The 11,962-nt window shown below is 49.5% G+C and overlaps 3 protein-coding genes across 3 annotated transcripts; all 3 read right to left on the bottom strand.

Annotated features, from left to right (window-relative positions):
- Window positions 1–4,411: 4,411 nt before the first annotated feature.
- BO79DRAFT_245657 (RNA-binding ATPase activator ESF2) lies at window positions 4,412–5,520 on the bottom strand (the record flags this gene model as incomplete). The annotated part of the gene is made up of 1 exon (XM_025685482.1): window positions 4,412–5,520. Exon 1 carries the CDS (start codon window positions 5,468–5,470, stop codon window positions 4,412–4,414), a length of 1,059 nt encoding a protein of 352 aa, XP_025539152.1. The 5' UTR covers window positions 5,471–5,520.
- Window positions 5,521–5,805: 285 nt separating this feature from the next.
- On the bottom strand, window positions 5,806–7,713 carry BO79DRAFT_173835 (coenzyme A transporter). The gene is made up of 2 exons (XM_025679701.1): window positions 7,165–7,713; window positions 5,806–7,089 (listed from the first exon to the last, which is right to left on the bottom strand). The coding sequence occupies exons 1-2, from the start codon at window positions 7,495–7,497 to the stop codon at window positions 6,115–6,117; spliced, it is 1,308 nt and encodes a 435-aa protein (XP_025539151.1). The 5' UTR covers window positions 7,498–7,713; the 3' UTR covers window positions 5,806–6,114.
- Window positions 7,714–8,357: 644 nt separating this feature from the next.
- BO79DRAFT_228863 (DDT domain protein) lies at window positions 8,358–11,755 on the bottom strand (the record flags this gene model as incomplete). The annotated part of the gene is made up of 6 exons (XM_025683999.1): window positions 8,358–9,423; window positions 9,502–11,105; window positions 11,254–11,343; window positions 11,399–11,542; window positions 11,620–11,661; window positions 11,753–11,755. 6 exons carry the CDS (start codon window positions 11,753–11,755, stop codon window positions 8,358–8,360), a joined length of 2,949 nt encoding a protein of 982 aa, XP_025539150.1.
- Between the last annotated feature and the right edge of the window lie 207 nt (window positions 11,756–11,962).

Here is an 11,962-nt window from a genome sequence, read left to right as displayed (position 1 = left end):
AAACAACACAACAGCAGCAATTATATGGATACGCGAACATGCATACCTTATTATTATACACAGGGAGAGATATTTTCGTGCATACGATAAAAAAAAGCCAGAATATATGCAGGAACCACTGTTAAGACGTAATAATGTCTTCTCGATATGCACTGCATGAAAAACAGAAATAACTCCCTTGAGCAAGCTGACTATTTGGTTGGAGGAAAAAGGAATCCGCTACTACCCCGTCGTTCGCGGCTACTATATCCTTGGTGGAGAAGTCGCACGCCAGTCCAAGTGCTGGTTAGCCAATTATGAGAACCCTATGAAGGAACAAGTCCTCATATACGGCACTGCTACGGTGGGCTTTCTGGTCCATTGCCTCATGGACATCAGAACTACGCTACTGCGGCGTGAGTATCACAGCACCAATAAGCTATGTACTATAGCGCCGAAGCACTGGGGACCTAGTCAGATTCAGACTGCTACATTTAAGGCGATGACAATGGTATGCTAGGTAGGGCATACCCAATCTTGAAACGAAAGAATGGAATACTCCTTCATCTTTTCGGCCTCAAAGTCCTCTTTGTCATGGCCTGGCGGGTGGGATTTTTTGATCGTATCACTATTGTGGGAATCATTATCAGAATTGTCACTTATATGCATGGCTGCGAGCTAAGTTCAGAATTTGATATCCAGGCTTTTCCTAACAGCAACTCTATTTCTCAATGATGCCCAATATCTATGAGCTCTAGAATGCCTCAGAGGCCGCTAATCTTAGTCCTATGTTTCAGAGGTCCTGCAAGGAATGATAATTTTCTTCTCATTTGATCTGATCCCGGTAGCTTGGTGAGTAAATCGGTTACTGAACATTCCTGAACAACCAACATGACCTTTGTTATCCAAGAAAAGCTGAAAACGTGGGCAATACTCAATTGTCTATAATGGACTCTGCTTCGATGTTTTGCCAGTCGCCCATCTATCTGGATTCGTGGAAATACACTGGCATGTCAGAAACCAAGCCTAATTATTCCCCAAGATAGAATCTGAGCATTTCTCGATGACAACCCTCCGCAGCACTTTATGAGCACGCGCAATCGGCTAATCGCAAAACATGGAGACGAGGACTCCCACGATACATCTAACATCGAATGTGTCACAGATGAGCTTTGGGGTTCTACGCCAGGGCTGTACAAGTCAAAGGTACGGTTGTTGCGTGTGATTGGGTATGGTCCACTCTCAGCATTTGTAGAGGTCTGGGAGATGAAGGGCGGACAACCAGCTCTGAGGAGGTCACAAATTGTGGGATTTGCACTGATCTAATGAACAGAATATAGAGCCAATCACCTTTTTAGATTATTTTTCACAGTTCGCGAAATTCCACGAAACCTGGTGCTCAGTACAACGACGAGACTGAGACATCTTCTACCACAGGAGTTTGATAGCATTACTTTAATGTGCTGTGAGACTGTTCATGACATCTTGTGGAACACTATAGACTACTTCACCTGCACAATTATACCTACTCCCTGCAGGGATAATCCAGGTTTTCTTCCTATACACTGGCTTGCGTTATTAGATGCCGTTGAGCTACCGCATGCTATATTCGACCCCTCCACATATGAAACTTCTCAGGATTTCGAGGCATCAACACGACCATTGCGGCAAAACAGAAGCACGAGAAAGTAATATGTGCACTCTTTACGACGTCCAATTTATTGTCCTGCTAACTGCATTTCTATGAGAAGATGTCTCAGAGTACTCTACCCAAGATGAATGCTCGTTCTTTGTGTTGCTATAATCCCGCTTGATTTTGTTTCCTATTAGACAAGGGCCAATACAGCATTTGCCCGACAAATCCGATCTCATATCAACTCTATGGAATCATGAGTCTTCAGTGACAATGCCAGTAACCCCGAATCATTTGACTATTTATATCATATCTGGTTGCTGCTCTACACAACAGCTCACCGAATACCGATTCGTTGCGTGCCTAAAATTTAGCTACTGGTCACCTGTTCTTCTGTCAAGCCCAGATGCTCTCGTTCCAATTTCTAATCTCACAAAGGCCTTGGAAATCCTCGATGTTCCTCCAGTAAACGGGATGGCTCAATGCAGTGCGACAAGATGATCCCTGTCCAAATAGGCACTGATCTCGGTGTTGCATATCATGACGAGCCCGTCCAGCTAGACCTTGGAAAGGGCACACTTGGCTTCCTTCCTTTACTGGGTTAAGCAAGAGAACCTACTGACGAACGAAGGTGTTTTCTATGATAGAAACATCAGTGAGCAGGACAAGGACAGCTGTATGGGCGTTGAAAGGAGTACTAGTGGAGATGCGCTCTCCTAGTCAATTCAACAAACCCATGGGAGTAAGTTAATGATTGTCTCAAAATGCTAGATTTAGTTGATGGTGCAGCCCATGGTCAGATGTCGCCGGTGGAACTAGATAACGCACTCCTATTGCAATTCGCTATTGCGCTTGTTGCCCAGGGATGATGGCTATGTGGTTTGTGGCTCGTCGTTGAAGTCCTATTTAATGGCTCGTGTGCAGTATCCGGATGTAGAGGAGGAGGTCGCGTCGGATAGCGAGAATGACTTTGGCGGATACGTGACGTCTCCTGAGGTTGCCGATCTCGTTTCCGCGTTCCCCGTCTTCGTGCCCACCTTTTGAAGGGCTCCTGGGTTTAGGTATGGTTTTGGTGGCGAATTGGGGACGGAATGAGCTGGGTACGTTTGCGCGTCGCCTACTACTCAAGAAGGGCAGTGTCATTGCAGAGACATTACTGCAAGACTTACAAGAGACCTCGACTCTTATCAGTGACCCTCACGTAACTCCCCTCGGGCTTCGATTTCCCTTCCTTATAATCGAAGCAAAAACTGCTGCAACCGGAGGAAATCTCTACCAAGCGCAGAATCAAGTTGCCGTCAGCGGTTCGGCAGCACTCAAAATATTTGAAGCCCTTTCTTATCCACAAGACCTGCAAGAAGAATATAAGGAATTCACTGAAAATACTACTGGGCTAGTCCAAGAGTCTGGATATATTCCCTGCTTTGTGCTCCAGCACTCTGGATAAAGCACCCGATAGTACCATCTGGTTTATAAATACAACTCGGACAATATGTAGCTGTACACAATCAGAACCTACCCAGCCCCCCCTGGCTGTTATCCCCTCAAAGTCACTTTTATTACTCACTGGGCTCTACAGCAGGGCCGTACATATTTCAGAACTCTGAACAATCAAGATCAAAGACTGGGATTTCGCGATTGGATCACGCGTGATAGGCCGCCAATCGCATGCGAAGCGGAAGCATGAGTGGACCAGAATCCTCAAAAACCTACCGAGACTTTACAGCAATTAGCATTCTGTTCTTTACGGATCCGGAGTGGTGATGACATTCCCCCCTCCCAGCACCGCATGGTCTTTGTTGAGTATTCTGCAATTGAAAGGCGCCAGTACACACGCTGGTGGAAACAGCTTCGGTCGAGATTATGGATGCCCAACAAGGATGGACAGATGATTGTCAACCAGCGTAGCTGGAGAGAATTGAGCCTGGTTACAAGTTGGCTGTGGTTCCGATATACACACAATCTCTAACTTTCCTTAATATTGGGTGGTTGTTTTGATTTGGTGGTTTGTGATGAGGCACATTATCTGCAGGACAGAACCTCTGGGACTTCACTATAAGTATAGTGGTTGTAGGTCTTCTTTAATCTGCTTATGGCAGCAACGCCTTCTTTCAATACTCGGAATATATATTCTAATGGATATCTTGGCTACTACTCTATGACGCCTTGGACGCTTCCCACCTGAGTCCTGATCAGCTGGCGTCTCACAGAAATCACCTGGTCTCAATCGAATTCTTTCAAAAGCACATTCTTTCTCGGTTGATATATGACACGATCAATGCTACCCAAATAAAATCACGGCTCAAGGAACTGATGGTACAGCACAGCATGGCTTCAGCTATATTGGCCACAGCAGATTCTCCAGAGAGTATGTAAAGACGTTGCTTTCATACGCAAGTATCTTCATACAGAAACCGCAGTATTAAAGTAGCAGGTCTTGATCAAAATGGAACATCCATTGTCGGTGTGTTGTATCGTTGATTACAGCTTCGTTCAATGTCAAGTTGGGCTAAATTTTATCTAGACTTTGCGGACGCTACTGCTATCGGGAGGGTAAGCTAGGGTTGTAGGCAGGGTATCTTTATGCTCTGACATGGTCATGAGGAGCATTCTCAATCTAAGGTATAAAGATAGGAAGACCGCATGGAAACCCCCCTTCTGTATAGGCAGCCAAGGAGCAAAGATCCATATTTATTACTAGCATATACCACATATCCATAGACCAATGAACAAGACAATAGGGATATCTATTAACCAAGAAAAGGAAACCTAGACTACATAAACGAGAATAGTAGTAGATCAGAAAATCTTCCCCAACACCCTCGTCGTATCATCTCCCAACTTCCCCGGATCCTCCACACTCTTATCCCTCCCCAACTTAACCTCACTCTGCTTAAACACCATCCTAACATCCTTCGCGCTATCCTTCTTCTTCTTCCCCTTCTCCTCATTCTTCTTCTGAATCCCCTCAATAACCTTGCCCTTCTCATACCCCTCCAAGAACACCTTATCCTCCTTCCTAGCCCTCGAATCCTCCACCCTCTTCCTCGCCTCCCTCTCCGACCTCTCCCTCTGCACCTGCTCCATCAGATCCGCCCACCGGAACCCCTTCAAATACTTCATATTCCACACATCATCATGATACCACCCGCCCTTCTTACCCCCAATAATCGTCGCATTCAGCGTCTCCGCACAAATCTTCGCCGTCTTCTTCGACGCAAACTCAACCCATCCATCCGAGTACGTCTTCCGCTTATTAGATCTCCGACGAGGCGCACTAGCAGGGCGGACTTCAGGCGACAAGAACACCCTCGTAATCGGCCCGAACGACCGCGTCTCGAGGAGATTCTTGAGCGCAAACGGTTTCAGGTACGGAGGCAGAGAGGAGAAGTAAATCACCCCCGTTTTGTTCTTCTTGGGCGCCTTCTTGGCTTTGTCGAGGGGTTTCTTGCTTGTTGATTTCTTGGAGGAGGATTCTTCTGTTGTTTCCGTTCTGGCGTCCAGGTAGTGGTCTTCGTCATTGTCACTCATCTCCTCCTCCCCCTCATCATCCTCATCCTCCGATCCAGCAGCAGCAGCCTGTTTCTTGCTCTTCTTGCTCCTCCCCTTCATAACCACCCTCTCATCCTCACTGTCTCTCAACCCAACCCCGTTATCAGAATCTTCATCCTCCGAACCATCGTTCAAGCCGTGGAGATCGCTCGTGGACGGCACTGGTTGCGTGCGCCTCCGCTTCACGGCCCGGCCTTTGCTCTTTTCTTGCTCCGCTGCTTCGGAGTCGTAGCCGCGGTCGTCGTTGCCGGATTCGGCGTCGCTTTCGACGATGTCAAGGAAATCGTTGCGCTTGCGGGTGGTCATTATGCTAGATGTATTCGTATCTTGTATATTGTGTATGTGAGGGGAGAAACGAGAAAAACAGAAGTATTGGATTTGGAGATGATTGCAGAGAAGTTCATCGAACGGGAACTTTTTTTGGGTGGTCTGTGCGCCGCCGTGGGTGGCCAATCGGAGGGGTGGATTTTCGGACTTCCTTCACCTCCTCCAGGATCTAGATACTTCGATGTACCACTCCCCTCTATAGGTTGTAGATTGACGATTCATAATCTGTGATGTACGAGGATGATACTAGGTACAGAAGAAGTGATGATGAACCTAATGAGGAGTAACTCTTGGCTGGATGATATAACGGTTCTCTTTATATAATTGCATATGATCGCGATGAGATGTAGATCGCTCCAACTATCAACTGATCGCAACTATCAGCTCTCACTGAGATAGTGCGCAGCGCTAGCCATTCTAAAGTGTATATGTATATACAATATTCCGTCATCCGTTCCCATGGAAGCCGAGCCCAGACCAGGCTCTCGTACATGCGATAATTTGGGTATGAACAAATGCAGGTGCAGGTATCGAATCCAACGACGCCAACTCGGTATATATCTAGACAAAGAAAAAGAAAATGAAGACAAATTCTGCAGATCGACAGTGGTTTAGTTTGGATCTTAAATGCCAAGTCTTCCCTTCAACCGATCATAAACGAAGAATCCGGTGGCCGTCATCGGAATCACCTTGAGGTATCCGATCGTCAGCCCAACCCAGAAGCCACGGAAGCCCCGCTCGAGAAATATCGTGCGGGCGGTCTCGACAATGCCGAGTCGGTGGCCATCGCCGACGACGCCGCCGACTTGCATGCGTCGTCGCATCACTTCGAACGGGTACGAGGAAGTCTGCGATACAACACCAGCGATCGCTCCGGAGAAAAGCTCCGCAGCGGCGGTTAGTTGCTGCCGATGATGTTTCTTCGGGTGTCCGGTTTCTTCGAATTCAGGTATCGTGGTGTAGGGGGATAGCGTCGGCGATTTCAGCCAGTCGCCGACGGTGTCGTGGGTGAGGAAGGATATTCCGGCGTAGGGAAGCATTCCCATGAGAGTCGGGCCGAATCCACGGTAGAAGTTGGCTAGTCCAGAACGAGGAACAACTTTGTTCACCGTCGCTGAGACACTTTCTGCAGTGGCGGTCACTGGGGCTTCTTTTACTGATGCCCCCGTCGATGATGGCATAGTGACCCGCTCGTTGTAAATCTGTCGAATGATATCGCGGAACGACGAGCGAGACGTGCGTTTCGTCTCGAATGCTAAGCGTACTCGAATAAGCTCTAACGGATACGTAAAGAAGACAGAAGTCATGCCGGCCATGCTTCCAGAGACGAGTCGGCGCAGCGGCGTTTCCTTGTCGCGCGACGGAATCACCACTGCTCGGATCTGCTCGTAGGCGAGAAACTTGATAGCGGCATAGGGGAAAATGCGGAGTAATGTCGCCGAATGGCCCTTGAAGAGACCTCTGGGGCCCTCATGGCGCCTGATGTCACGAACAGCGGATATCAAGCCAAACCAGCTACCGGAATACTTGGCGAATTGTGGATTGGACGCTTGAAACAGGATCTTGACGCGGTCGAGAGGAGCGACAACAGTTTTGGCCTAGGTGACACAAATTAGTCCATCACGTCCGGTTCGCATTCCGATCCTCTGCGTTCCTGCAGAAGCAAAACTCACCGCACATCCCGCCAAACCCCCCGCCACTCCACTTCGTAATAAGTAGTCCACGCTCCGCTTGTTGACTTCTTGCGTAGCGCCACGGCTCTTTTGCGACGGACGCGGGGTGGAGGCATCGTCGACGGTGGTCGTCTGCGCCGTACCCACGGCTAGGCGATCAGTTGCATCGCCTGGTGTCGAGCCTCGGGCCGGTCTCGACTGTGCGACCTGCTCCATCTGAGGAGAGAACGATTGCGGATTGTTTAAGGATGGGGATGTAGGACGAAACTGTGAGGGGTCGGATCCGGTAGTAGAGGAGTCAGGCTGAGCATGGTCCGAAATGACAGCCGACATGAGCACAAGACTGGCACGAGACCCGGTGCTTCTTCGGGGGGTGATCTGAGGAGACTGCAGCAAGGTCTGTCGCGGACTAGCGGAGGATCGGGGCCATGGAGATAGGATGCCGCGGGGTGAATAGTCAAAAGGATATCTTCTCACGCCGGAGATGGGTTCAACAAGAGGGGAGTCAAAGATAACAAAAGAAAGGCCTAATAGCGAGCAACGCCCCAGACACCAGGCGTAGGATGATAAAGCATCGTCATGGTGGCACTCCGTCGGGCGGCCTGAAGAGCGGAAACTCAGAATCGCCGGGGATGACGTTACAGGCTGACGTGCCGATACCAGCCGCTGCCACTGCCCAGTCAGCTGAATACCGTCACATAACACCTCGGCTTCCGAGTGGCGGGCGGTCGTATTTTTCCGGATTTGGACGGCCAACCGCAGCCGCGGCGTTACTCATCCGGAGATAAAGATAGCTAACTCCACCACTTAATACTTAGATCAACTATACCAGTATCCCCTCTATTCATCTTCTCGGAAGATAATGTACAATCCCCGCGAGTCAGGGGCAGGCAGTTCTCTTTCCTTTCGAACAGTTATATATATACTTGGCAATGCCTTGTAAATCTCATCCTCCGCAGCCCAGCAACACTCCCCTTTCCCGTCTATCACGAACTCAAGTATAACATAGAATGGAAATATATGCGGGAAATCAAAAGCATCATGGTCGCGTCGCTCATGCAATTCTATCGATATACTAACCTTTTTTGGGTTGCTGACGACTCCAAGTATCCTCAGCAATGCATGTAGTTCAACCCCCAGAAACACCTGTATGTCCAAAAACCAAAATGAAAAAGAAGCCTCGATGGGCTGCTTTAAAAGTTGTATCTGGTGCCCTGTCGTGTAAGCGGTTTGCCTTGACGGTTGGTCGCCTTGATTTCTTTGGGCTCATCCGTCATCCTCTTCGCCCGCTTCGTCGGCCGTGAAGCATCCACATGAAGATGACCATTGTCCGACAATGCCGTGGTATTGCGCCAACGCATGCAGCGATGCTTATTATCATCCACATACGTCTTGTTCCGCGTTATCATGCGCTTGGCCGGGACATCCTCCGACTCCTCCTCGTCGGACGTCGGCTCTAGGTACTCTTTGCGGTGTTTCATGTACTTCACGATATTATCACGCTGCAGCAGCAATTCCTTGCGGAGTTTGGACTCGCGGTGGCCTCGCGAATCAAGCCAGTCGAGAAGTGCGTCGATCGACTCTGGGTCCTCGTAGTAGCCCCATTCGGTGGCATTGGTGAGTCTGGTATGTCCTTCCTCGGTCTTCTTGCGCTCCGCGGGGGTAGTCTGGAAGTCCTTCTGGTATTGTTTCCTCAGATCATCTGAGACGTCGATGAATCCCACACGCTCCATCTCATCGGGTCCTTGAACCCATAGGCGACCGTTGGCGTACTGCGCTTCTGCCGTTGAGCTGTTGGGCATCCCACCGTATGGCATGGCGTTGCGCTCGAACCACCAATAGCGGTTGCAAAACCGATCCTTTCCAAGACACCTGGTCCGCGGGCAGTCGGCTTCCCTTAGATCATTATCGACGACATTGATCTTATCTTCCAGCTTCTGGATGTTGGCCTTTTGGTCCTCAATCTTCTTGAGCACTCGTTGGAACTGCTTGGAGCCCTTGGGTTGCTTGGCGAGTTGTTCTTTTCTCTCGCGTTCTTCCTCCTGCTTGCGCTTGCGTTCAAGCGCCCGGTCTATGCCTCCACGAAGCGTCCGCTGAGGAACTTCTTCCTCATCCGAATCCACAGCTTCCGAATCGCCATCCACACCGGTCATTTTGGAGTCTTCCAGGGCTTCCAATTCAGGTGCTGGGCTGGGTGACTTTTCCGGCTCGGGCTGCAGAGCTTTGCGCTCCTGATGTAACCGGCGGAGTTCTTCAAGACTGTGATCATAATAAAGTTAGCCGGTCTGTCGCAAAAGCTTTTGTGCAAACGGAATCAGCTCAACAAGGTATACATACGCTGCCTTGCGCGCCTTCTGGTACTCGATCTTCTCCTTGCGGAACTCGGTCATCTGGTTACTGCACTCCTCCAGATAGTTGCGGATGGCTTTAGTCTCTAGGCTGAGCATGCAGATGATCTGGAGAGCCTGGACGCGCAGGTTCACATCCAGTGTAGAGTACTGAGCTTGCGCAGTCTCCTGGGTGGGTTCCGCATCCAATGGAGCTAGGTGCTTCAGAATCTCATTGCACACCTTCTCCATCCGTGGACGGGCGGACAACTGGTGCAGGAGTCCGATCATCACCATTTCCCAACCCCCGTTTCGGAAATCACGCTTCCGCAGGCGATCGATCCAGCCGTACTCCCCAAACATCTCTGCAGCGCGATGGATCTTGACCTCCACGGAGCTCGAACGATCCCGATCCGCCTGCGCTTTCAGATTCTCTGCTTCAGCCTTCGCCAGGCTACTCCGAGTGGTCATTCTCGTAACCACTGGCTCAGGTTCGGGTGTCGGTTCGTCCTCCTCTTCCTCGTCTTCCTCCTCAGATTCGTCCTCTTCTTCGTCTGGAAGTTCCGGTAGAGATATCTGGACAGCGCCATTGTCATCCTTCTCCGCATTGACCAACTTCTTCAGGACGGCGCAGTGCATCTCCACGAATAGCTCGCAGTCCACGTCCTCGGATGAAAACCGCATAGCCTGGACGAAATCATCGAAAGTGAAAGAATCGAGCTGGAAGACTTCGCAATAGACGTTAAGAGTGTTCCACGTTTCCAGAAGACGCCCGACTGATTCCAAGTCAATATCATCATGCAGGAGATCGGCATCCTCGGGATCATCGGTCTCGTCCACGGTTAAGAACTTCAATTCCGGGCGTTGCTTCTTCTTTTCGCGGTCTGGGGCAATATCGAGATCTTCGATAGGGTACTTGATCGGGGGAGGAGATGGCTCCTTGGGAGGCTCGGCTTTGACGACAACCGCAGGGGCAGGCTGTGGCTTCTTTTCCGTCTCCTGGGTTTTGGTGGATCGGGCTGCTCCGTTTGTGGGCTTATTGGCGACAACAAAAGTCGGGTTGCCATTAAGTGAGCGTTGGTATTCGAGGAACTGTGCTTCTTTGTTCCGGGCCATATCCTGATGGGAAGGCTTGCCTTTCTGTCCCTTTACCGCGGGCTTCAACTCGGGTAATTGCTGTGATGCGAAAAAGCCAAAGAAGCCTTCCTGGTCCGCTTTTTTCATCGCCTTCTTTTCTGCAACCTTTGCCCCGTACTGCAGGTGCTTTGGTACTTCAGTCGGAATTCTAAACTCCTCTGCAATAGAAGGTTTCACCAGCCACGGTGCACCATTCCACGATTCTCGAGTTACGTTATTTTTGATGAACGCACGCAGCATTTGCTTGGTGAATGTCTTCCGGTCGCGAGTGATGTGCTCCTGGTCCAGTAGCGCCTCTTCATTCGGACGATCCGTAACTTTGACGAGATACGTGGAATAGGCCGGCCTTTTAAGTGTTCCATCGGGGTTGAGCTGGTCCGGAAAATTGACTTTGTCTCGGATTGTGCCGTGAAGACGAGTATTATCATCTAGTAAAATCAGGACGGGTTCTCCTGGGTAAAAATCCTGCTTAAACTCCTAATACTAGTTAGCGACATGCAAATCGGCAAATATATTCCAAACCACGTAATTACCTCGTAAACTTCATCCACTAAAATGCGCATGTTAGCTTCCACTTAAGATGTCCATGATATCGACCATCTATGTACATACCAAGGTTATCGACCCGCGATACTGTGGAGAACTGAAGTCGGCGCAAAATGGGTTCTTTGAGGGCATCGGGGAATGCGCTGTTAACTTCGCGCGATTCCTCCATCTAACAGGACGTTAGCGTCTGGGAACAAGAATGCGCGAATAAGTCTCTCGCATACTTCGCTTCGAAGAGCCTCGAAAAACGTCAGGCCCGAGTGGCCTGTTATCTCGCAAATGAACCTCCGCTGCTTGTAGAAATCCATTCTCTGCAGATACGGTTCATAGTTGACGAAAACTTCGTTGGTCTCCGGGATAACCCAGACCTGCAATCTAATGTCAGCAGGTACGTCGATCGAAAGTTGAGGGGTATGCATGCCTCGGAGCTGTCATCTTCAATGACCGGTCGAGGAAGGTACTGGACCGGTTTCCGCTTGAACAATACCTAAACAGCTAAGTCAGTCTCGTTGCAATTTTCTTCCTGCCATCCATTCCGTTTCATAGCCAGCGCATTGTGGAATATTTTCACGACATACCATGGTCCTTCAAGGAATATTAGTTATAATACGATCGATCATAGACTGCTCGGGATGGTGGAAAGCATGGATGTGACTAGAAAGCGCAAACAATAGTTAGTTATACGTATGACAGAGACAAAGGACAAAGAATCCAGAAGATAAAGAGCAATGCGCGGTGCAAAAAGAACCCAAAGCACGTAAAAGACTCATTGTGCTTTGAGACGTGGG

Source organism: Aspergillus costaricaensis (assembly GCF_003184835.1).
Source record: "Aspergillus costaricaensis CBS 115574 unplaced genomic scaffold BO79scaffold_17, whole genome shotgun sequence".
Classification (NCBI taxonomy): Eukaryota; Fungi; Ascomycota; class Eurotiomycetes; order Eurotiales; family Aspergillaceae; genus Aspergillus; species Aspergillus costaricensis.
The sequence above is the reverse complement of the archived record's forward strand: the minus strand, read 5'-3'. Positions and strand labels throughout refer to the sequence as shown.

Excerpts from the sequence above, each read along its gene's own strand:
- BO79DRAFT_173835 (XM_025679701.1), bottom strand. The coding sequence starts at position 7,497 with ATGTCGGCTGTCATTTCGGACCATGCTCAGCCTGACTCCTCTACTACC. Across the intron at positions 7,090-7,164 it reads GGGGTTTGGCGGGATGTGCG|GCCAAAACTGTTGTCGCTCC; the intron begins GTGAGTTTTGCT and ends TGTGTCACCTAG.